Below are 26,521 nucleotides of genomic sequence, written 5' to 3' on the forward strand. Positions count from 1 at the left end.
TATCTTGTAGAGACTTACAAGATAATGAAGGGGATGGATAGGTGGAGGTAGAGAGATTCTTCCCACTTAGAAAGGATAGCAGGACTAGAGGGCACAGCCTCAAAATAAGGGGAGGGGGTAGTTTAGATCGGAGTTGAGGAGGAACCTCTTCACTCAAAAGGTGGTGAGTCTCTGGAATTCTCTGCCCATTGAAGTGGTGGAGGCTACCTCGCTAAATATATTTAAGTCACGGGTAGATAGGTTTCTGATAGACAAGGGAATTAAGGGTTATGGGGAGAAAAAGCGGGAAAGTGGAACTGATCCACTGCAGATCATCCATGATCTTATTGAATGGTGAGGCAGGCTCGAAGGGCTAGATGGCCTACTCCTGCTCCTATTTCTTATGTTCTTATGTTCAGAGAGAGAGAGAGAGAGGCAGAGAGAGAGAGGAAGAGGCAGAGAGAGACAGAGAGAGACAGAGAGAGACAGAGACCTCTTTGCTTCTTTCGAACCCAGTCTAGAAGTGGTGTTGTTGGAGGTCATATGGTTCCAGAACATCTCCAACCAAGGTTAGCCTCAATAACTGTCATCTTCAAAGAATTATGCATCTGCAACTTTAGATTTCATTCCATTCACTGTTTATAGTTTTACTGGTTTGGCAGACTTTCTTTGTTTGTTCTTTTGCTGCACTAAGCTCTAACTACATCCAATTAAAACTACATTCAAACAAAATATCAAACACAAATCAGTAATGATCTTTGAATTCAGTTCTAACCAATGGTAATCTAGCATTAGTGGCTTTTTAAGTCTCACTACTGCAACTTTGGCTGAAATTCCATTTCAGCACACACCAGGAAAGATCCTAGACACTGCCAACATTCATAGAATCCATAGAATCCCTATATACAGAAGGAAGCCACTTGGCCCACCGCGTCTGCACAGACCACAATCCCACCCAGACCTTCTTCCCATAACCCTGCTAATCCTTTAACAACATGATCAATTTTAGCATAGCCAATCAACATAACCCGCACATCCTTGGATAGTGGGAGAAAACCCACGCAGACACAGGGAGAATATGCAGACTCCACATAGACACTGACCCAAGGCTGGAATTGAACCCGGATCCTTGGCACTGTGAGGCAGCAATGCTAACTACTGTGCCACCATGCTGCCCCATTGTCCAGATTATCAGAGTGCTGCTCAAGCAGGACAATGACGGTAATGAACACTTACCCTGTCCCTTGTTAACATTTGGGCTCTGTTCTTATGTTGGATTTTAATAATTCCTGGAGGCTGGATCCAGGCTTCACCATCCACCTGAACTGGGACACCTTCATCTCCACTGATGGTGATCTTAACGGTGCGGCACTGCAACAATAAGCAGCAGGAAATGCTAGATAAACCTTCATTCACAACTGATAATACAAAACATAAAACGTAGAGCACAGAAGGAGATCATCTAGCCCATTGTGTCTCAGCTGGCTCATTAGATGAACTATCTATTTAGTCATGTCTGCATTTTCCTTACAGTCAAACAAATTGTTCCTTCCTGAACTACTACTACCTAATTCTCTACTATTGAACCTGTTTCTTTCAGATGTCCTTTCAGATCATGAATTCCAGATTATAGCAAAAATAATTCCCCGGCATCACACCCGTGATTCTTTTGTCAAGGATGGGCTATTTGGTCTCTTGGACCTGCTCTGCCATTCAATAAGATCATGACTGATCTGATTGTGACCTCAATGCCATTATCCTATGTATCCCTAATAACGTTTTATTCTCTTGCTAGTAAAGAATCGGCCTTAAAACTTTTCCTTCACCTTGCCTCCACCACTCTCTGGGGAAGAGAGTTCTACAGACACACAACTCTCCAAAAGAAAAAAATCTCTATGTCCGTCTTAAATGATGGGAGATCCTTTAGTTTTGAACTTGTTTGTTCTGGTCTCTACCATGAGGGGAAACACCCTTTCAGCGTTCACCCGGTCATGCCTATGCAGATCTTAAATGTTTCAATAAGATCAAAACAAGTAGCCACTCTTCTTCAGTTAGATTGTCATTAACTTCAAAGAGATTGAATAACGTAAGTTAGAAAATATGGTCCCTAATGCCACATTATTTTGTGTGTGTGAACATCATCAGGGGAAACTCATCTATGTTTTCACTTTCAAGCAATTCAAAATTTTCCAAATTCAACATACTAGAGAATGAATTGTATTCCCAGACAATCAATCAAAGGAAGAATCCTGAATCCACAATGGATTCAACATCAGGTTGTGAAAATACGATGACTACCCACTTATACACACAACTCACTTCTTATTCCCTGAGGAAGATACGCCATCTAATAATTCAAATGAAACAATTTAAACATTCCGGAGCCTTGGAGAAAGCTCAAGTCAACTTCCAATCAACTAGAGTGGGATGTAATCAAGGTTGATTGGCAAAATAATCACAATACAACAACATTTTGAACAAAGCTCCACAGCAGCTACACTCACATTTACATTCTCTAACTGTTAACACTCTCTCCTCAAAGTCAGAAGGTTGTATGTTCAAGGCCCACTCCAAGACCTGAAGACAAAAGTCAAGGCTGGCGCTCCCGTGCTATATTCATGGGGTGCTTCATTGTCAGAAGTGCCACCTTTCAGATAGGAATGTTAAATTGAGCCCCTATCTGCCCTCTCAGATAGACATAAATGACTTTCTGATACTCAAAGCATAGCAGGGGAGTTATTCCCAGTGCCCTGACCAATATTTATCACTTAAGCAATATCACAAAAGCAATAATTTGGTAATTATCTGATTCCTGTTTGTAGGAGCTACACTTTGACTGCTTATCACTGTGAAAAGTGCTATATGAACACATTTTAAAATGTTTTTGTATTCATCCAGGCTCACCTGGGCTATCCCATAATACTATATTTTTTCCCAGACTCATCTGTGCTATCGCATACTGTGCATTGTCCATGGCTCACCGGTGCTATCACACAACTCTGTATGTTTTCCCAGAGACCTTGTGCTATCCCATAATACCATGCATTCTTCCAGACACACTTGTGCTATTCCGTGTTTTCTCCCAGACTCATCTATACTATCCCAGAATTCTATGCATTCTCCTAGACTTACCTGTGCAGGTCATTGGTCAGGGCACCGGGAATAACTCCTCTGCTATGCTTTGAGTATCAGAAGGTCATTTATGTCTATCTGAGAGGGCAGATAGGGGCTCAATTTAACATTCCTATCTGAAAGGTGGCACTTCTGACAATGAAACACCCCATGAATATAGCACGGGAGCACCAGCCTTGACTTTTGTCTTCAGGTCTTGGAGTGGGCCTTGAACATACAACCTTCTGACTTTGAGGAGAGAGTGTTAACAGTTGAGAATGTAAATGTGAGTGTAGCTGCTGTGGAGCTTTGTTCAAAATGTTGTTGTATTGGGATTATTTTGCCAATCAACCTTGATTACATCCTACTCTAGTTGATTGGAAGTTTATTTGAGCTTTCTCCAAGGCTCTGGAATGTTTAAATTGTTTCATTTGAATTATTAGATGGCACATCTTCTTCAGGGAATAAGAAGTGAATTGTGTGTATAAGTGGGTAGTCATCACATAATACTGAGCTTTCTCCCATAATTCTGTGTGTTCTCTCAGACTCATGTGCTATCCCATTATTCTCTTCATTCTCCCAGTCTCAACTGTGCTATCCCATAATTCTTTGCAACTCCTAGGCTCACCTGGGCTATCTCATAATTCACCACATTCTTCCAGACTCACCTGTGCTATCCGGTGATACTGCAGGTTAATGACTCTGGAAACAGCCATTTGGATACTCCCAAACACCGCTACCACCTCCAGCTTCTTATCATCGAAGGATGGTGCTCCATAATTCTAGAACAACAACTAATGGTTACTGGAATGTCTGATTGGTATTCAGTAACCAATGTCTGGAACAATTGCAACCCATTCATTACATGATGCTGTCCATGTCCATTTGAACCATTCTCTGTTCTTTGATTCCCCTAGTTCACTGCACCACCAAAGCATCACCCAGTGCCAGTGAGACAATGAACAAATGACAATTGCGGTCCCAGAATTTTTAACTTGTGCGCTGTGAACACTGAAATATTAACCATGGTATTAGGCTGTCAGAGTCAGATTGCACAATATTTAATACTCTGCACATTGGAGGAACGTTTGGAAAAATACTCTTTATTGGTGATGTACTTGTTTAAATATTTTGCATGACTCAATATTACAGATGGTCCTACACTTTGATTCACCACCATTGCTGATGGTGGTGTTGCAGGCACTGGAACTGCAGTGTGGTGTGTGTGCCTCCGATTGTTGCAGTACACAGCACATGTGAAAACTTCCCTATTAAGTAGTTCTAACATCCATGAGCAATATACAATCATGTTGATGTGCTGCATATAGTAATGCACAGAGATGTACACTGATATTTGTGTATAGTATCCACTTGTGTTCATATGTGGTGTGCTCTAATATCATTTTATATTGTCCATCAATGGCTCATACAGTATACAGAAATACTCACATCATTCTCCTTTGTTCCTCCCCAGAAGTTGATTCCACCGGCGTAACTGGGGATGTTGAGCACTGCTAGCCCCTGAAGACTGGGGAGTGAAATGGACACTCCATCACACTGTTATACAAAAACAGAGAGAGATCTATAGGGATATCCAACTTCAGCCCATTCATTATGTGATGCTGTTCATGTCCATTTGAATCATTCTGTGTTCTTTGATCTACTCAGCTCATTGCATCAACAACGCCAGACCCAGTGACCAATGGTACTAGGTGTTTCCATTTTCCTCTTAGCCTCTCAGCCTCTGGACCAATGAAAAAGGAAGTGCCTAGCTCTCTTGCATCTCCCTGCTGAAGAATCTGGAAAGATTTACACATCAAAGAGAACAAAAATCCTGTAAAAAGCAAATGGATCCAACTGATGCCCCTAGGATCTGAAGACTCAACAGTTACTGCTGTGATATCCATGTACTTAAATTCCTCATTGCCTTTTAGATAAATGTATAAGACTGGGCTATTTACATGCTGTGCTGGCAGATCATTCATCTTAGCTGCATTGTCACAAAGGGAAGTGGAAATGTGGACCTCTCCCCCAAGAGGAAGTGGATGCTAGTTATGCCTGTGACTGATGGATTTTTGTTGGATAAAATTACAAGGGACATGGATCTGAGACAGGTGAATAAAGTTAAAGTTACAGGAGAGTCATGATCTAATTGAATAATGGAATAGAGTTGAAGAACAGTTTGGCATCCTCGTTCTAAAATTCTGAACTTGAATTATATTGTAGCAAATGCTAGAATACAAAGGTTATTGTGGGCTTGGAGTAACAATAATTTTGATTAGTCCTTTTGACACTGAGCCATGAAACATTCCCAGGACAGGTACAATAAGGGGTTAGATACAGAGTAAAGCTCCCTCTACACTGTCCCCATCAAACACTCCTAGGATAAGTACAGCACAGAGTTAGATACAGTGTCAAGTTCCCTCTACACTGTCCCCCATCAAACACTCCCAGGATGGATAAGGTAAGGGGTAAGATACAGATTAGAACTCCCTCTACACTGTCCCATCAAACACTCACAAGACAGGCACGCAAAGGTGTTAGATACAGAGCAAAGCTCCCTCTACACTGTCCCCATCAAACTCTCACAGAACGGGTAAAAGCAAGAGGTTTGATACAAACTAAAGCTTCCTCTGCACTGTCCCATCAAATACTCACAGGACAGGTACTGCAAGGTGTTAGATACATAGAACCATACAGTGCAGAAAGAGGCCCTTCAGCCCATCGAGTCTGCACCGACCACAATCCTACACAAACACTACCCCCATATCCCTACGTATTTTACCCACTAATCCCTCTAACATAAGCATCCTAGTACCCTGAAGGGCAATTTTAGCATGGCCAATCAACCTAACCCACACATTTTTGGACTGTGGGAGGAAACCCACACAGACACGAGGAGAATGTGCAAACTCCACACAGACAGTGACCCAAGCCAGGAATCAAACCCAGGTCCCTGGAGCTGTGAAGCAGCAGTACTAACCACTGTGCTACCGTGCCGCTACAGAGTGTGCTACAGACTGAAGCTCCCTCTACACTGTCCCCATCAAACACTCCTAGGACAGGTACAGCATGGGATTAGATAGTGTTATGCTCCCTCTACACTGTCCCATCAAACACTCACAAGATGGGTACAGCAAGGGGTTAGCTACAGATTAGAGCTCCCTCTATGCAGTCCCCATTGAACATTAGTAGGATTATATTACATCAAAGGGAATCGCTGAAAAGATTTTGAATTATTGAGACAATTCTACTTCTCTCAAAGGTGAACTATGAACCTTATACTGATCACTTCTGTATCTGAGAAATTTGAAGCTATCTAAATGCTCATCTTAGATAGTGGCCTTCCAACCACCACATATACTGAGCTGCACTGGATTTCAGTGTCTGAGATCAAGATGCAGTGTTCTGAACAACATTGCACAGGCCTCTGTTTATATTAATGAATGGACATTGTACCTCCAGATGGACTCGCTGCTCTAAATTCTTGTACGTTCTCTGAAGTAGTTCTTTGGTACCAAGGACTCCATACCACATCATGTTCTTAGTTCGGCTTCTGAATGCAATAAAACAATTCAATGCCAGAATGTCAGCACACACTATCTGCAATATTACTGAAATTCACACAGCAGGGTAGCTCATAAAAACCTGGCTTAGCCTTTGATACCCTTTGTACACAGCACACTGAGGCTGGCTCAGACTCAGCTCAGTCTGTGTTATATCATATACAGTAAGAAGTCTCACAACACCACGTTAAGTTCAACAAGTTTGGACTTTAACCTGGTGTTGTGAGACTTCTGACTGTGTTTACCCCAGCCCAACATTGGCATCTCCACACCATTATATCATAGGTACAGGGCATTGAGATTGAGTCAGACCTGGGTCAGTCAGTGTGATTTCACATACAAAGCACAGAGCACCAGGAACAGAAAATGAAATCACATACCTGCATTTTTTAGGGTGCTCATCCCTCTTGTTGTTGAACTCCAGTGAGATTTTGGCATCTAACCCAATGCCAAAATAGTTGTTCATGACACACTTCTCAGAGAAAGATCTAGAAGAACAGGTGTAGTTAAAATCAGAACATTACAACATGTTATGGTACAGGAGGAGGACATTCAGCCTGTCATAATTGAGCTGCTGCTTTTACAGAGCTATCTGAGCAAATCCCACACCTTTGCTTTTTATCGTACATCTCTGCCAATTAGCTCTCATGAAGTGGTTGGCCAAGCCTCTTAACATTCCTATGGAGTATGTTTCTTGTCTCCAACAGAGTGCATTCCACATCTTACCAAACTACTGTGTAGATAGTATTTTCTTCATTTCCACAACTTCTTTTGTCACTTATTTTAAACCAGCGACTTCTGGTCACTGCTCTACTTTCCAGGAGAAACACATTCTCTTTATTGGTTTTATTAAAACCATGCCAGTGTTGAATATCTTTATTCACTCCATCCACTGTACATTAGGGCTCCCCTTAACCTGGAGAATTTCAGCTATGAAGAGAGGCTGGTTAGTAACACAGAAAATTGAAGTAGGAATAGGCTATTCAACCATTCGAGCCTGTTCTGCTACTCTTTATGACCATGACTGATCATCCAACTCAATAGCCTGATCCCGCCTTCCTCCCATATCCTTTGATTCCTTTAGCCCAAGAGCATTACCTAACTCCTTGAAAATATGCAATGCTTTGGCCTCAACTGCTTTCTGTGGTAGGAAATTCCACAAGCTTACCACTCTCTGGGTGGAGAAATTTCTCCTTATCTCAGTCTTAAAAAGGTTTACCCCATATCTTTAGACTGTGACCCCATGTTCTGGACTCCCCTGCCATCAGGAACCTGCTTCCTGCATCTACCCTCTCTAATCCTGTTAGACCTTTGTAAGTTTCTATGAGCCCTATTAGGCTGGAGTTGTTTTCCTTTGAGCAGAGAAGGCTGAAGGGGGACCTGACTGAGATGTAGAAAATTATAGATAGATAAGGTAGATTTCCCCCTAATAGCAAGATCAATAACCCAAGGGCAAAGATTTATGGTTAGGAGCAGGAAATTGAGGAGAATTGAGGTATATATCCTTCACTGAGAGAGTGGTGGGAATCTGGAACTCACTGCCTGAAATGGTCAAGGCGGGAACCGCACAACATTTAGGAAGCATTTAGATGAGCATTTGAAACGCCATAACATACAAGGCTCAGATCAAGTGCTGGAAAATAGGATTAGAATAGATAGAAGCTTTACTCCATAGAGAACCCCACGCTGTACCTGTCTTGGGAGTATTTGATGGGAACAATATGGAGGGAGCTTTACTCTGTATCTAACCTGCACTGTACTTGTCTAGGAAGTTTGGATTTCAATTTTTCTGGCTCCAAATACAAAAATGAATTTGCCTTTCCCAGTCTGTTCCAGTGGATTATATCATTGTTGTATATTTTAAATGTTTGATTTATCCTCAGACCATTACAGAAAGAACACTCATTTTGAAGAGTGCACCAGCTTTATTTACAGGATTTTAAAGTATCTGAGCAGTCACAAAATGGCTGCATTAATTCTCCCAGTTCAGCTTTCAGATCTTTTAATAATATCTGTTTACTTCACTCTGAATCTATATCCAGATTTAATGAATCAAGCAGTGAGCATAGAAGGCATGGATTGTCAATCCCAGAATACTTGAACCATGGAACGCTACATCCTGCAACATTAGCTAAAACAAAATGTCCATCCACATCCCAATTGTTATGAAGTGATGAAATAAATGTAGCATAAGACATTCCTATATGCGAGAATTCCATATTCTGAGATTCAATCAGTGAAAATGTGGCACAGTGGTTAGCACTGCTGCCTCTCAGCTCCAAGGATCTGGGTTCAATTCCCAGCTTGGGCCACTGTCTGTGTGGAGTTTGCACATTCTCTGTGTCTGCGTGGGTTTCCTCTGGGTGCTCCTGTTTCCTCCCACAGTCCAACGATATGCGGGTTAGGTGCATTGGCCATGTTAAATTCCCGTATGCGTAAATTAGAGGGATTAGCAGGGTGTTACGGGGATAAAGCCTAGGTGGGATTGATGTGCTGAATGGGTTCCTTCTGCACTGCAGGGTTTCTATGATTTCAAAGATGCACTCTGTAACATTAGAGAGAAAAACACATAATGTTCACTTACAAAGAACAGGGATCCTCAGTGAAACTCAGAGCGCTGCTTCCATTGGATTGATCAAGAAATATGGTGGATGTCATGGAAGTCACTGTGCCTCTCCTTACCCCTGCTAGTGGATCAATAAAAGATCAGATTAGAACACTGCGCTGTCACGGCGAGTGCACCCGCGCGCGCTGTCACGGCGAGTGCACCCGCATGCCCTGTCACATTGAGCATGTGTTTTTCTATCACAGTGAGCGTGTCTGCGTGCAGTCACATGAATGTCTCATAGTCGCAGTGAGCACGTCACAGTCGCAGTGAGCGTCAGTTTGAGTGGCCACAATATTACTACAAATGCTCCTTTTACAATGTGTTCACTGAAAGCTATGCAATGTGTTTAAGTGGTGTGAGTATGCTTTGTGATTATATTGTGTTGGGATGTGAGATGGTAGGACATTTAATTGGTCAATGGAATTAGGCCAGTGATGTACTAATAATTAAGTTCATTGTAAATACTTCTGTTTTAAAGTAAAGTTTATTTATTAATCACAAGTAAGGCTCACATTAACACTGCAATGAAGTTACTGAGGAATTCCCTGAGTCACCACATTCTGGTGCCCGTTCTGGTCAGTAAACCTAATCAGCACTTCTTTGTGATCAACACCATTGAAACAGATGTAAATTAGATCTCGATGCGAAAGTTAGCCTCCATTTGTAAGGATACTGCAACAGGTGGACACTCCAGCATTCACCCGAACAACACAGCAAGTTTCTAATGATGCGCAGACAGAAGGACAGTGGGTCCTCTCAGCACCGAGCAGAAATCTCTGTATAGGAAGAGGCAGCATATCCAGGATGGTCTTGCGAGCAGACCAGGCCCTGACGGCCTGTGAGGATGCTTCACTGGCAGGTACACATCCTGGTGAAATACACAGAAAAGGATCCTGACCTGTGAGTATCAGATATTCTCTGAGGTCCCACAATGAAACCTTATTGAAACATATTCCTTCCCACAATGGGGAGGGAGTCAGAGCAGTTTTGACACATTTATACAATGGGGAGGGAGTCAGTACAATGTTAACACCCTAACCAATGTCAGACTGATTCAGTGGCTCTCAATGTCAATCAGGGCAGACTCTGGCTCACCTTTCTCAGTGTCCTTCTGTCTCAGCTCCTCTGAATACTCTCCCTCAAGTGAACTGGCAAGAAGGCTGAAGTTTGAGGAAGAGCTTCGTATCACCTCGCTCTGTCTGTTCTGTTCATCAACCACTGAGAGAGAAAGTAATAGTTTCTGAGGGGTGACCACAACGGCATCTTGGGCTCCATTCAAACAGTTTCTCTCCTGACTGAGTCACATGATTCATGTTCTACTCAGGAGATTTGAAATGTAATGTAAGACGTGTTGCAGCCGATCCATGCACAGCAAGATCCCACAGGCAGTAATGCCAAGATAATTTGTTTCAGTAACGTTGGGTTGACAGTTGAGTGTGCAATGGAGTGCTGATAGACTGCCGAGATGCTGTCTTCTAAACGCAAGGTCCCGTCTGCTCTCTCAGGGAGGCTAAAAGATTCCACCACACTATTTAAGACGAGAAAGGGACTTCACCCTGGTTACTTTGCCAATATTTATCCCTGACCCAACATTACCCAGGCATTATTATATATTACTTGTGGGATCTTGCTGTGCATGAATTGGCTGCAACATTTCCTGCATTACAACATTTCATAACAACTTCATGGTTATAACGAGCTCTGAGATGGCTTGAGATCAAGAGAAACGCTTACAGATGTATGTTTGTTGAAGGTTTTCCAGACTTGTAACCTGTCCAGACCTGAGCCACTGAAGAGGAATCAAACACACTCTGCGATTCTCTGATCTCATTCACCACGCCACCACTGTCAGTGAGAATGGAGAATTTGGCGCTCAGCCAAAAGTCCATTCATTGCAGCAGGACTGGAGAATCCCAGCCGCAGATTAGATTGGAGAATTCCGGCCACCTTTTGATCCATTCCATAACTGACCAGTTTAGTAACCAATTCAGTCTGACCCATTCAATGCTAATGCATTATAATGGAACTGCAATTCCACCTGACCCAATCTCATGCTAACTCTTTGACTGGCAAAGCATGGTGGGAGATCTTTGTATGAATCGTACCTTTTTCTGTTTGTTCAATGATCTGTCTCAGAGCTTTCTTCAAACTGTTGGCTCGTAACATAAGCTGCTCCTTTGACTTGAATATTTTGGGTACAGCGTTTGCATCTGGAAGCTTTTCTTGGTCCCCTCCATTTTCAGTACATTGCTTCTCGCCCTGGCCAGTAGAGGATGGTGGGGAGATGCCAGCAGGAATGATGACTGCCTGGGCTTCATCGCTGAGAGCCTTGACCAGGGAATCCAGCTTCTGGGTTAACATTGCACACTGGACGAGAGAAACACAGTCACATCACCTCATGCAGGTTTTGTAGCACAGTGTGTAATGTCCTTGCCTCTGAGCCAGGAACTCTAGGTTCAATCCCACTCCAGGACTTGAGGATGGCAATAGAAAGTGTGCTCATAATGTGGCCAAATTGGGGGATCATCAGCCTGGAAATCCTTCCCACAGCCTACGACAGGCGGTAAGAGTAAGAGGGTTTCCTGGTCAGCCAGAACTATGTGCAATGCGACAGCTTCCCCATGTCGTGCACAGGTTGTTGCCACCAGCTAGACTCTGTGGTAAGCTGCCCTCGCACTTCAAGAGACTGACCGAAAAAGAAAAACATCACCCTCGTCAAGCAGTTAAATTGTATTTCCAGCTGAGTGGTGTATTTTGCTGGAGTCTGGCTCTTCCTGAGGTACAGCTCCAGCACTTCCTAAGATAAGGGTGTTTAAATGATTTCAGACAATAGGCATGAATTAGGGATTCAGCTGTTCTGACATAGTTATATGAGTAAACTAAAAGGGGTTGTGGGTTGAAGGTGCAAATATATGTGTCTGTGTGAATAAAAACTTATACCTCAAGAAGGACTGAACTCCAGAGTTTAGTCCTTCAGTGCCTGACTATCTGAGTTCTCACATGAATAATATTTATTTCTGTGACCATTGAGTACCTTGTTGGCCATGGTGTCTGCTTCTTCCTGGTTTTCTTCAGCCTTTATGTAGGCCTTTCCAACTTCAGCGATGAAGTCACTTACTGTCCCACAGAGGAACCTGCAGATCATCAGAAAAATCAGCAAAAACAAAGGTGTGTGTGTGTTTGAGAGAGAGAGAGAGAGAGAGGAGTGATATACAGCACTGACCTTCATCTTTTCTTGAATAAAAGGAGTGTTTTCAGGCCCAGTTAGGCCTGTCCTCCTGTGGGACACCTGCTGCTTCAGGAGCTCTGGCTCCAGCAGTACAAGGAGTAGTGTTACCTTCAACTCTGCTCTGCCACACTGAACAATGAGTGGACTTCCCATGACTACCTGGCCATTGTTAATGTACAGACTGTTTATTGCTCCCTTCCTGAATTTGAGCAGCTGATGTTATGAACCAAGCTCTCTGGGCAAGCTCTACATGGCCCAATCATTGACTCAATCGAGGAGGGTAGGTTTGCATTGTAATAATCAGCCCGTAGACGGCAAACTGTTCTGATTTTAACATGATCATGTAATTGGAGATCTTATTTTATAAAGAATGGTCTTATGTAAAGCTGGTGTAACAGATAGTGTTAGTGTCCAGGGACAAGCTGCCAATCATTGCCTTCTTACCATTCTCCACCACACAGACAAGATCTAAATGATCTGACCTTTTTAAAACTAATTCCATCTTATGGCTTTGCTCTTGAAGAAAATTAATATCCAAACAGTGGATGCTGCTGATAGTCTACTGATAAATGCACTATCTGGATACCAGGGTTCCTTGTAGTCACAGGGCAGAGAGGGTCCATGCTCTCTGCCCTTCCTTCAAACTGCTCTCTCTGGGATAAGTTGATGCACTCACTCAAGCCAGTGCTGTACTTTAGTTTTATATTTCCTCCTCACTTCTCCAGAAGGTCCTGACTCTTACCTGAGATCTGAATCTACAGTGATCAGTGCCGATTCTGCGTTAGTGTCTCCCAGTTGGGCAGGTAGAGGATTTGAGACTTCACAGCTGATCCACACCCATAATCTTCCAATCCACCATTTCAACTGGGAGTCCCTGGCTAGCAAGAGAAACTTTCTTTCAATTATTCCATGGGATGTGGGCATTGCTGACTAAGCCAGCAATTATTGCCCATTCCTAGTTGCCCCTTGAGAAGGTGGTGGTGACCTGTGTTCTTGAATCGCTGCAGTCCCTGTGGTGTAGATACACCCACAGTGCTGTTCGGGAGGGAATTCCAGGATTTTACCCAGCGATCCAATTGATTTTCCTCCATTACAATCTTAAGGTCAGAGGGCATTGCCACATTTGTGTGTCTGCACTGGTATCATTAACACTTTGGGCTGAACCGTGTGGCTAGGGCAACCAGTGAGTAGTAACGCAAAAAAGGGGAGACAACCGAACAATAGGCAGAAAAATTACACGGTCAATGAGGTGTTCCAACACAGCTCTTACTGCTGGAAGCCAGAACACCTCAGGACAGGAAGAACATGCATGTAACTGAGCTCTTGTGTGAATCTCATTAAAAACATTCAACAACAACAAACTAAAGTTGATTAAGGTTGTACAGAGAACAGGAACTTACTTTGCAGAAGAAATAACATCGGCGTGCTGGTCAGAATCAAGTACTTTTGTTAAATGATACACAACAGAATCAGCGTACTGAGATATCGGACCCTGGAAAAAAGAACAGCAACCTTACAATTATTAAACCAATCATTACACCTCAAAATATATGCAATGTACAACAGGCAGTGGAGGAGGCGCTGAGTGCACAGCAGGCACTGGAGGAGGAGCTGACGGCACAGCAGGCACTGGAGGAGGAGCTGACTGCACAGCAGGCACTGGAGGAGGCGCTGACTGTAGGCTCTGAATATACAAGGACTACAAGCAGAATTCCTGTCCCTCTCCTTATTAATCGCTTTGATGGCAATGCAGCGATTAATGTACTTCTATTTCAGCCACTTACGTTGTAAATTTCCTCAAATGAAATTTTATTTGTGTAGGTTTCATTTTGTGCAATTAATACTGTAAAATACTCAAATGTAGGATTTGTAGCTTTTCTTGGTAGACCAAAGTTTGTTAAGTAATTATATCGTCAGAAATGTCTTGTACTCAGTTTTAAACCCACAGAGCTTTCGTACCTGCACCTGGGAGTTGTAAACCTCATCATCTGTCACAATGGTAATTGGTTTTGTTGCTGCTTCATACGTCATGATGCTCCATCTGTGTGGTTGAAAACACCCCAGTCAGTTATCACAGCGACACACTCCACTGATCAGATTCTGTTAGACAAGGGTGTCAGGGTGATGCTGTATATCCCCAAACTACCCACAAAGAGAGAAGACTCACTCCCCAGATCAGAAAAACGTCCCACACTATTGCCCAATCATCCCCATGTACACAACAGAACATAGAGAATAGGGCCAACTTATTAAACTAGTCAGACTCCGCCAATTAAATGGAGATCAGATGGTGAAATTCTTCCAAAACATTGGGCTCGGAGGGTGAACTCTCTCTAGAAATGGAGATTGTGATAGTGGGATTCTTTCTGTAATGGGGGCACTGAAGGTAACATACTCTTAGAAATGGGGGCTCTGATAGTGGGATTCTCTCAATTGAGTCATAGAACCCTTACTGTGCGGAATCACAGTATTCAGCCTATCTAGCCTGCAATGACTCTCCGAGGACCACCCCCCCCCACCCCCAGCCTTCCCACCATATCTCCATAACCCGACACATTTACCATGACCAAAACACCTAACCTGAACATCTCTGGGCTTTGGGAGGAAACCGGAGCACCTGGAGTAAACCTGGGCACCTGGAGGAAACCCACGTAGACACAGGAAGAACGCGCAAACTTCACTCAGACACTGACCCGAAGCTGGAAACGAACCTGCATTCCTGGTGCTGTGAGGTAGCAGTGCTAACCACTGTTGCCACCCTGTAAGGTGGATGGCTGGTGGGGGTGGGGGGGGGGGGGGGGGGCGGACGTGGGGGCAGCTCTGATGGTAAGATTCTCCCCGTAATTGGGGGCTATGACAGTGGAATTCTCTCAGTTACGGGAGGCTCTGCTGGTGGGATGCTCTCTATCCCGTGTCTGCAATGTTGGGTTTTAGGGGAAAACTGCAGCAATCACTGTAACTGCTGAATTCAGGGCAGCTAGAAGAGTCACTGGAGTGTTGGAGCCAGCAGAGGGAGCCACCCATCCAGGGTTGGTCACAGTGCAACGTGAAAGGAATGGGCAGTGTGGAACACCCAAAACCCGATCAGCTTCTTCTGGAAGTTCCTGCTCTTGGTCTGTGTTTTATTGAGGCATTCAGCCAAAGGGGAGAGGCTTATAGTGCAGGGTATCACCCAGCTGAAGGGGCAAGAGCAACATCCAGAAGGAATGGTCAAATACCTATTCAGCATAAATTGTTTGTTTTAATTTATAGATTTTCAGAGCAATAGCAGTCTGAGGGAAGGGGAGGATGATAGAAAAACAGAGTTGGTTCGGACACTCCTGTATTCAGCCATGAGGATAAAAAGAGGGGAGAGGGAATGGCTATAAAAGATTCAGAGGAGCAGAAGATAGGAATATGTGTCTAAAAATTTGTCAATATTTGCTAAAAATATTTGCCAACTTTAAGGGCGTTCAAATGGTCAGTGGATAGGCATATGGATAACATTGGAATAGTTTAGGTTAGAGGGTTATTAGATTGGTTCCACTGATCGGCGTAACATCGAGGGCCGAAGGGCCTGTACTGCACTGTAATGTTCTATGTTCTTTGTAAAAAGTCAGTATGTTTAATTGATTAAATAAAGAAAACACTGTTAGCGGATTTAAAATAATCTACACAAGAACTGGAGGTGAGATGGGGAGAATATTTTTAAGCAGCAAATTGCTGTGATCTGTTCTGTCAGAAATGGGATAAGTCAAGGGAAATTGGACAAATTGGCGAGCTCCTTTACAGAGCAAGGACAAGCATGATGGGCTGAATGGCCTCCTTCATTGCCCAGTGATACCAGCAATAAAGGATTGTGGCTACCTGGCAGGAAGATGGGCTATATGGAATCGTGTAAGTGATGGTGACCCCGCTTACCTGTCCAGCATCTTGGTTGTAGCACGTTCCAGCTTAGCCACAACCTGAGGAAGTTGTGCATCGTCATCACATAATCCGCCCCAGCCAAGAACCCTCGCCAGGTCATTGCCCGTTCCCAGGGGCAGCACGCCTAACTTACACTGGAAAAGAGAGTTAAACACCTTCAGCAATCTCAACTAACTCACAGTCAGACCATCAGACTGTCACTGCATTACTCTGGGCTTGCTCTCTGCTCAAGGCAATTTCTTCCCTGAGGATTGAGCTCAGTCCTAGTCTCTCCTGTCTGTCTGGGCTCAGTCCCAGCCCCTCCTGTCCGTCTGGGCTCAGTCCCAATCCCTCCTGTCCGTCTGGGCTCAGTCCCAATCCCTCCTGTTCGTCTGGGCTCAGTCCCAGTCCCTCCTGTCCATCTGGATTCAGTCCCAGTCCTTCCTGCCGGCTGGATTCAGTCTCAGCCCCCCTCAATTGTCTGGATTTAGTCCCCACCTCTCACCCCCTTCTTGGTTTGTGCTCAGAATCATCCCAGCAACACCCAAATCCCAGGAATTAATTTAAAACCACCTCCCAATGCTGAGCAAACAGCCAGCACAATAACTGGGTATTGTAATCTGCCACTGACCTGTTTGTGTAAACCTAGTTTATCGATTTCTGATAAGACCCAGCCCACACTCCCATCACCTCCACAAGCTAGGATCCGGAATGTAGCAAACTTCTGGAACAGACGGAGGCTGTCACGGAACAAACACAGATCAATCTTAATCAAATAGGAAGCAACATTATAGCAATGCAGCAGCAAAAGTTTGAACACCCTCCCCAATCCAACAGCTCCTCTGAACTACTCCCTTCAGGATCTCTACCTTTTGGAATGAACGAGGAATTGATGGTTATGCTGAAGTTGTGGAATTGAGTACGAACAGTTCCAAATAAATTGTGTAGTTTTGCAAATTTGTTTGTAACGATTTGCAATTGTATTGGTGTAACTGTAAACAAAGTTCAGTAATCCTGGCAGAAAAATCATTCTAAAATCTTAGCCAAACTCACCCTTTCAAGTGAGACAGACTCAACAGGTCAATTCAATCTTAGGTCCAAGTTAAGAACTTTAGCCTACAACCAGGCAGATATCCTATGCAGAACCAAGGCAGTGTCAGTACTGAGGAAATGCTGCACAGTCAAAGGGGCAGTATTAAGCTAGTGCTGCATTGTCAGAGGGACAGCACTAAGGGAGCACTGCACTGTCAGAATGTCAGTACTGACGGAGCGCTGCATTGTCAGAGGGGCAATACTGAGGCAGCGTCGTGCTTTTGAAGGTTGAGTATTAAGGAAGTGTACCTTGACAGAGGGTCAGTACTGAGGGGGTGCTGCATTATCAAAAGGTCAGTATTGAGGGAGTGCTGCACTCTCAGAAGGTCAAGTCCTGAAGAGAACTGCACTGACAAAAGGTCAGCACTGAGGGAGTGCTGCACTGTTGGAGATTGAGTACTGAAGGACTGCTGCACTGACAGATGTTACAGGAATTTGATCCCAGAGTATCATTGAAGAAAGGCCAGGGATTTCTCCTCATGTCCCAACACTACTCCCTCAACTAACAGCACCAAAAAAATTAGACTCACTTCTCACTTGTATCCAGTTAATTCTTAGTTTTAAATAGCTGATGCATTTGATATAAAACTGCACTTCATATAGTAAATTATCCTGCAAAGCTTGTGAGAACTGTTTTGCAATGATAAGCCATGATATATTTTTTGTCGACAGCTGAAGAACAGATGGAAGCTGGACTTACCCGAGGTGGGGCCCACCAATCATCAGGTCAAAGACCTGCGCTGGATTCAGGAGCTGCTTAAATTTCCGGAGGAACTTCACTCCCTGGTTATCACCACTCTTGGAGTTCACAAGGACCAAGAGAGGACTGCTGCAGGATGAGGCACAAGTTGCCTTCCAGAACCCTGGACAAAGGCAAGGATAGAACACATGATTCAGCAACATTACTTAGACTGAAAACTAAACAAAAACAACAGGACAAACACTCAAATGAATAGATAGAATAGATGGGAATTTTCTTGATACCAAGGGGTCAGAATTCCAGTCAAATTAGCAAAGCAGGTTCAAAATTTGATTCTATGGTGGGAATTCTTGGAAAGATCATTTTCCCCACTCATTATGTTAAGGGTTGGGCTGGATCTGTGACAGTTCCCTTGTAACAGATCAATGAAGCTCTCATCTCCTGGAGTTGTTCTACTGAGGCCTTTGCAGCAGGCTCCAAGCCTTTGGTAGGGGAAAGTCATCAATCTCAGGAGATGACACTTACTCAGCTGAAAGTCAGTCACATTAAGCAGCGCTGGTTTGGACTGCTTTTCCTTTCAAAGACAGAAGCCCATAGATAGGCCCGCCCTTCCCATAGCAATGACCATTCCAATCTCCCCTCCTCACAATTTGGTACAGAATCAAAGTCTTTGGGTTTGAGTTCTGGGAGCCTTGCCTTACTTTGCTCACATCAGAAATAAGAGTAATAATAATACAAGTATAATCCTGAGATTTGCACATTTACTCATCTTCTCACTAATCTCCAACAGGTTTTTTACCACTGAAATGAAGCTTACTGAGATTTCCTGGTTTATCTCCCACATCCTGTGTACAACAGTTTGCTAATCTTCGTGTTTTAATTGAATTTCCCCCACCTTTATGAAGAGTTTCTGATGAAGTTCATGAGTCAATTAATTGCTGGATATCGAGTGATCCTTAACAATGATCTTTTGAAATCAGCAGTAACTCAACTTTTTTAATTCATTCTGGGTTCTGGGTATCACTGGCTAGGCCAGCAATCATTGCCTATCCTTAATTGTCCTGAAGAAGGTGGTGGTGACTCCTCAAGTCTCTCCATCCCCTATTCTGTGTGGCATAAGGCTTTTCCATAATGCAGGATCATTGATACCTCGAATTCCACCACCCTCCCTCAAACGACTGTACCTAATGGGTAACAGTTGGGGCTTTCCCAATGAAAATAACAAGCATTTGCTGAAAGATGGTAAAATTGAGCTGATAGATATTGAGCAACCATGATTTGACATGAATACTGGAGAAGGAAATGAAAGGCCTCCTCCTGATCATAATGTTCCTTTGTTCCAGTCAGGATTAATCTCAATATATTGCACCATTTATATATTCACTACACCTTTTTCTGTTTCCATAGCAACCATTGGAGCCAATAGTTCACTGCTGTATGACAGAGTGCGAAAGAATTTTTGAAAACCAGTTTGTGAGTATTCATGGTGCAGTCCTGGAGTTTCTCTCAGTGATCCAGGATGAGAAATTAAGGTTTGGAAAGCAATTTACAATCAGAGATGTCATTGTGTAATGATATAAAATGACACTTGCTCACTCTGTACAAGAATAGATAATAACGAGGGAAGTATGACATTACCGAAAGAGAATTCTAACCAGAACCTTGCTTATAAAGGGAATCTCAGCGTCACAATTCCTTTCAAAGATAGAATTTTGCCAGTGAAAGAGTTAACACTGCAACTCGAAATCCATTTTCCATCCTCCTTCCAATCATCCCAGTTTGTGTCTGGATTTCTGTCTATGTGTATGTCTGGATTAATGCATGTGTTTTGGAGATTGTGTCTGCATTTGTCTATGTCTGCCTGGCTGTGTGTGTCTGGATTCATGCTCATGTTTGTGTGTATTTGTTTGTGTCTGGATGTGTGTCTATGTGTGTCTGTCTGTATCAGTCTATGTGTGTGTATGTTTCTCTTTGTCTGCATGTATGCTTGTATGTGAATATATATGTCTGTATGCAAGTGTTTGTGTGTCTGTTTGTGTGCATGTCTGCATATTTGTGTCTGTGAGACAATACTCTGCCTTTAAGAAATGTATTTTAGTCATGTTTCTGTGCAGGATGTTTCTAGCAGTCTCTTCCATTTTATTGGTGCTATTCGGTCTACAACTGGCATCTTGTATTGTTACTGCAGCAGCATAATTGCTTCTAATTGCTAGAAAGTTGGTTTTGATCTAAACTAATGCTTTTCTCCCCCCCAAAGATTTGGCAGACTGGGGCTTGATTTGGATGATTGACTGGATATAGTTCAGCTTACACAGAATATTCAAACTGAGATACTGATTTTGAGTTAAGAGAGGAGTGCCTCTCTTTTTCCCCTCTCAGAAGTCTGAAGATTGCGAGCTGCCAGAGACTAGGTTTACCTCTCTCAAATTTTACAGTTTTGAGGATATATCCTTCTCTGAAAACCACTGTCTGGATCTCTATCCAGAAGAATTAAAAAGCCAGAAGTCTGGCATCATGTATCTTTGGTTTCTGTGCCAGCTGGTTCTACAGAGAGGATTTATGTCTACAGGGGAAATGTTAAATTGGAACAATAGAGATAGCCAGCTGTTAAGAATTATACTTTGTCATGTTTAAGTCTTTTAATTGGCAAAATTTATGCTAGTTCTTTTTGTTACATTGTAACTGTGTTGTTAAATAAAGTTTGTTTTTGATAAAAGCTTCCTAGTGGGTCACTTGAATCGTGCCTGAAATGAAACAACTTATTCTCATCCATGCCAAAATCAAATGTAAAAGTTAGAGTCTAGGCTAACTGCATAACATACCTTGAAGTTTCTGGTTTGGTCCTTAACAGCCTGTGTTTGTATATCTACATGTCTATATGTATGTGCTTGTGTGTGTCTGTATTTGAGTGTATTCTACACAAAGATCCTCTGTTGGCTCTGAACCAAGTTTTGTTCTGAGTTGAGTAGAGTTGAGTAGAGTAGAGTTACTGCGGGAGTGCTGCTCTCTCACGTACTCACCATCTGAGTCAATACTGTTCAGAGCAGTTGGAGGAATGACGGACAACTTGCATGGTCCCAGTGGGCACTTTCTGTCCAATTGCTCCTTGCATACTTGGTGTACCTGAAAAATAAGGGTACACATTCTTAACCAATGATTTCCCATGCTGACGTCCAATAGCTTCCAGCAGGAAAATGCCTGGGTTACTCAGAGGCAGAAACAGATTGCCACTTTGCATCATTGCGCTGCAATCAGAATTCCTCCCAGGAATGGGAGTCCAATGTCACCATTAACAGCACGTCAGTAAATCCACTCCCAGTGTGTTTGATTCAGCGAGAACTCATTGATAGATTGAAATGATTCAAAGCTTGCTCATCAGAGTGCCGTGTTTAAAAAAGTACTTCCTGCCTGTGACATTCAACTATTTAGTTCAGGGTATGTTTAACAGATGAAATGAAGTAAGATAGAGAGAGGCTCATTGAGAAATCAGTATAGATCAGGCTGAATAGCCTTTGTAAACATATGATGATAGTGGTCATCTTATAGACAGTGGAGTATGAATCAGTCACTGAAGTCTCAAAAAATCCCTCCAGAATCATATACGCTGAGTATAAAAGTGAACAACTTGAGTAATCAGCATTTGGCAATATTATCAGCATCTGATGCAAAGACTGGGCATGTCTTAAACGCTCATGCAACTTTGCAACAAAGTCCATATCGCCTACTGGATTCCTTATATCTAAAATGAACTACCATTAAGTTAAACACCCATTTATGGGGCGAAAGTATGAGGCTGACAACTAATGTGAGTGCAGAATGCTGTAGCTGGAAAGGGGATAAGGGGGACAACTTATATGCCAGGCACCTGCAAAGACATGATTTTTACAGCTGTAAACATGGGGTCATCTTATGTGCCCGATCGATTTGTACAACATGATTTATGATAAATCCATTCAACCACCAGAGATGGATTCTTTACTGGATATAACACTAACCCACTCAAAGTAACTCAATTTCTTCAATGTTTTCTTTGGTATTGTGGTTGATTTTACCTTTCTTCTGCTTAACCAATGCTTATTCAGGGACCTTTATTGAATCTGGTGAACAGATGCAATGACAATAATCCCTCCCTCAATATCAACAAAACAAAGGAGATAGTCATTGACTTTAGGAAGCGTAGTAGAGAACATGCTCGTCTACATCAATGGGGATGGAATAGAAATGGTCGAAATCTTCAGGTTTTTACATGTCCAGATAACCAACAGCATGTCCTGTTCCCCCCTCCCCCTTCCCCCCGCTATGCTGACACTATAGTTAAGAAAGTCCACCAATGCCTCTACTTTCCCAGAAGACTAAGGAAATTCAGTATGCCCATTACGACTCTCATCAACATTCTGAGGAAGGTGGGACTTGTACAAACAGGACGTTTTACACCTGAACCAGAGGGGGACCAATATCCTGGGAGGGAAATTTGCTACGGCTCTTCGGGGGGGTTTAAACTAATTTGTTAGGGGGAATGGGAAAACGAGCTGTAGTCCAGAAGCAAGTGTTGAGTACAGTGAGGTACCGAGGCGGGTATCAGGGTCGCAGAAGTGTACTGGCAGACAGGAAGGTGGGTTGAAGTGTGTCTCTTCAATGCAAGGAGCATCTGGAATAAAGGTAGGTGAACTTGGAGCATGGATTGGTACTTGGGACTATGATGTTGTGGGCATTACGGAGACATGGTTAGAACAGGGACGGGAATGGTTGTTGGAAGTTCCAGGATATAGATGTTTCAGTAAGAGTAGGGAAGGTGGTAAAAAAGGTGGAGGAGTAGCATTGTTAATCAAGAATAGTTTAATGGTAGCTGAAAGGCAGTTTGAAGGGATCTGCCTACTGAGGTAATGTGGACTAAAGTCAGAGATAGGAAAGGATCGGTCACATTGCTAGGAGTTTTCTATAGACCCCCAAATAGTAAGAGAGATGTGGAGGAAGAAATTGCAAAGCAGATTATGGAAAGGTAAGGAGGTAAAAAGTCTGACAACACCAGGTTTTAGTCCAACCGATTTATATTTGGACTAAAACCTGGTGTTGTCAGACTTTTTACTGTGTTTACCCCAGTCCAACGCCAGCACATCCACATCATAGGTATGGAGGTCACAGGGTAGTTGTTATGGGTGACTTTAACTTTCCAAATATTGATTGGAACCTTTATAGGTCGAATAATTTGGATGGGGCAGTTTTTGTACAGTGTGTGCAGGAGGGTTTCCTGACACAATATGTGGATAAGCCAACAAGGGATGGGACTGCATCAGACTTGGTACTGGGTAATGAACCGGGCCAAGTGTTAGATTTCTTTGTGGGAGAGCACTTTGGACATAGTGACCACAATTCGGTGTCTTTCATTATTGCAATGTAGAGGGATAGGGTCACATGGCAGGGCAAGGTTTATAATTGGGGGAGGAGTAATTATGAAGCGATTAGGCAAGAATTAGGGAGCATAAGATGGGAGCAGAAACTGTCAAGGAAAGGCACAAATGAAAAGTGGAGTTTGTTCAAGGAACAAAAACTGCGTGTCCTTGATAGGTATGTCCCTGTCAGGCAGGGAGGAAATGGCCGAGTGAGGGAATCATGGTTCACAACAGAGGTTGAATGTCTTGTCAAGAGGAAAATGGCAGCGTATGTAAGGATGAAAAAACAAGGTTCAGTTGGGTCGCTTGAGGGTTACAAGGTAGCGAGAGATGAGCTAAAGGGCTTAGGAGAGTTAGAAGGAGGCATGAGAAATCCTTGGCGGGTCAGATAAAGGAAAACTTCAAGGCTTTTTACTCTTATTGGAGAAATAAAGAATGACCAGGGTGAGGTCAGGGCCAGTCAAGGATAGTAGTGGGAACTTGTGCATGGAGTCAGAAGAGATAGGAGAGGCAATGAATAAATACTTTTCTTCAGTGTTCACCAAGGAGAGGGGCCATATTTTTGAGAATGAGTGTGTGATACAGGCTGATAGGCTGGAGGAGGTAGGTGTTCTGAGGGAAGATGTATTAGCAATTTTGAAAAACCTGAGGGTCGATAAGTCCCCTGGGCCAGATGGGATATATCCTAGGATTCTTTGGGAGGCAAGGGGTAATATTGCAGAGCCTTTAGCTTTGACATTTGGGTCCTCACTGTCCACGGGGATAGTCATGATGTGGGTATGCCGGTGTTGGACTGGCGTAAACACAGTAAAAAGTCTGACAACACCAGGTTTTCGTCCAACCTATTTATTTGATAATATACTCGCAAGCTTTCGGGTTAGGGGCTAACCCGAAAGCTTGCGAGTATATTATCAAATAAATAGGTTGGACTAAAACCTGGTGTTGTCAGACTTTTTACCACGGGGATAGTGCCAGGGGTCTGGAGAATGGTGAATGTTGTTCCTTTGTTCAAGAAAGGAAATAGGAATGACCCTGGTAATTATAGGCCGGTTAGTCTTACTTCAGTGAGTTAACTTATGGAAAGGGTCCTGAGGGATAGGATTTATGACCATTTGGAAAGATACAGCTTAATCTGGGATCGTCAGCACGGATTCGTGAAGGGTAAGTCTTGCCTCACAAATCTGATTGAATTCTTTGAGGAGGCAACTAAGTATGTAGATGAAGGTAGAGCAGTTGATGTCGTATGCGTGGATTTTAGTAAGGCATTTGATAAGGTTCCCCATGAAGAAAGTAAGGAGGCATGGGATAAAGGGAAATTTGGTCGATTGGATAAGTAACTGGCTATCTCATAGAAGATGGAGGGTGGTGGAGGATGGAAAATTTTCAGACTGGAGGTCAGTTACCAGCGGCGTACTACAGGGATCAGTGCTGGGTCCTCTGCTATTTGTGATTTTTATCAATGACTTGGAGGACAGGGCTGAAGGGTGGGTTCGTAAATTTGCTGATGACACCAAGATTGGTGGAGTAGTGGATGAGGTGGAGGGCTGTTGTAGACTGCAAAGAGACATTGATAGGATGCAGAGCTGGGCCAAAGAGTGGCAGATGGAGTGCGAGGTGATTCATTTTGGTAGGATAAATTTGAATGTGGATTATAGGGCCAACGGCAAGGTTGTGAGGAACGTGGAGGAACAGAGAGATCTTAGGATTCCTATCTGAAGGTTGCCACTCAAGTGGATAGAGGCATGAAGAAGGCCTATAGTGTGTTTGCGTTTATTAACAGGAGGTTAGAGTTTAAGAGCCATGGGGTTATGCTGCAACTGTACAGGACCTTGGTGAGATCACATTTGGAATATTGTGTGCAAATCTGCTCATCTCACTATAAGAAGGATGTAGAAGCATTGGAGAGAGTGCAGAGGAGATTTACCAAGATGTTGCCTTGTTTGGAGGGTAGGTCTTATGAGGAAAGGTTGAGGAACTAGGGCTTTTCGCTTTAGAGCAGAGGAGGATGAGAGGAAACTTAATAGAGGTTTATAAGACGATGAGGGGGATAGATAGAGTGGACGTTCAGAGACTATTTCCTCGGGTGGATGTAGCTGTCACTAGGGGCCATAACTATAAGGTCCACGGTGGGAAATATAGGAGGGATGTCCAAGGTAGATTCTTTACTCAGGGAGTGGTTGGGGTGTGGAACACACTGCCTGCTGTGATAGAGGAGTCGGACACTTTAGGAACTTTCAAGAGGTTATTGGATAGGCACATGGAGCACACCAGAATGATAGGGAGTGGGAAAGCTTGATCTTGTATTCGGACAGAGCTCGGCACACCATTGAGGGCCGAAGTGCTGTACTGTTCTACGTGCTATAGAAAGCATTCTTTCTGGATGTATCACAGCTTGGTGTGACTCCTGCTCTGCCCAAGATCGCAAAAAACTACAAAGAGTCGTGAATGAGGCCCAGTCTGTCACTCAAACCAGCCTTCCACTCATTGACACTGTCTACGCTTCCCACTGCCTTGGTAAAGCAGCCAGCATAATTAAGGACCCCATGCACCCCAGACATATTCTCTTCCACCTTCTTCCATCAGGAAAAAGATACAAAAGTCTGACGAAATGTACCAACCTATTCAAGAACAGCTTCTTCCCTGCCACCATCAGACTTTTGAATGGGCCAACCTCACATTAAGTTGATCTATCTCTTCACCCTAGCTATGACTGTAACACTACATTCTGCACTGTCTCCTTTCCTTACCTATGAACAGTGTGCTTTGTCTGTATAGCATGCAAGAAACAACACTTTTCACTGAATGCCAATACATGTGACAATAATAAATCAAATCAAAAATCAAATCAAAAAATTGTGCTATAGCTATCCTGGGAGTGTTTGGTGGGGACAGCGTAGAGGGAGCATCATTTTATATCTAACCCCAGCGTTGGTATATTGGACTGCACAGACTGTACTATAA

The 26,521-nt window shown here is 43.3% G+C and overlaps 1 protein-coding gene across 2 annotated transcripts in view; it reads right to left on the reverse strand.

Moving 5' to 3' along the window:
- The window catches only part of LOC145342102 (diacylglycerol kinase delta), a 190,020-nt gene that overhangs the window by 25,653 nt on the left and 137,846 nt on the right, over positions 1-26,521 (reverse strand). For both annotated transcript variants that reach the window (XM_080187317.1, XM_080187318.1), the window contains exons 8-22: positions 21,191-21,293; positions 18,171-18,333; positions 17,010-17,118; positions 16,394-16,533; positions 14,453-14,534; positions 13,894-13,985; positions 12,299-12,398; positions 11,370-11,631; positions 10,360-10,482; positions 9,241-9,343; positions 7,037-7,144; positions 6,550-6,646; positions 4,540-4,647; positions 3,759-3,872; positions 1,216-1,350 (exon numbers count right to left, since the gene is read on the reverse strand). In XM_080187317.1, the coding sequence (XP_080043443.1) occupies positions 1,216-1,350; positions 3,759-3,872; positions 4,540-4,647; positions 6,550-6,646; positions 7,037-7,144; positions 9,241-9,343; positions 10,360-10,482; positions 11,370-11,631; positions 12,299-12,398; positions 13,894-13,985; positions 14,453-14,534; positions 16,394-16,533; positions 17,010-17,118; positions 18,171-18,333; positions 21,191-21,293 (1,839 nt within the window). The remainder of the gene's footprint in view (positions 1-1,215; positions 1,351-3,758; positions 3,873-4,539; positions 4,648-6,549; positions 6,647-7,036; positions 7,145-9,240; positions 9,344-10,359; positions 10,483-11,369; positions 11,632-12,298; positions 12,399-13,893; positions 13,986-14,452; positions 14,535-16,393; positions 16,534-17,009; positions 17,119-18,170; positions 18,334-21,190; positions 21,294-26,521) is intronic.

The sequence above is a fragment of the Carcharhinus amblyrhynchos genome, chromosome 4 (genome assembly GCF_965287045.1).
Source record: "Carcharhinus amblyrhynchos chromosome 4, sCarAmb.v2.hapA, whole genome shotgun sequence".
NCBI classification, from domain to species: Eukaryota; Metazoa; Chordata; class Chondrichthyes; order Carcharhiniformes; family Carcharhinidae; genus Carcharhinus; species Carcharhinus amblyrhynchos.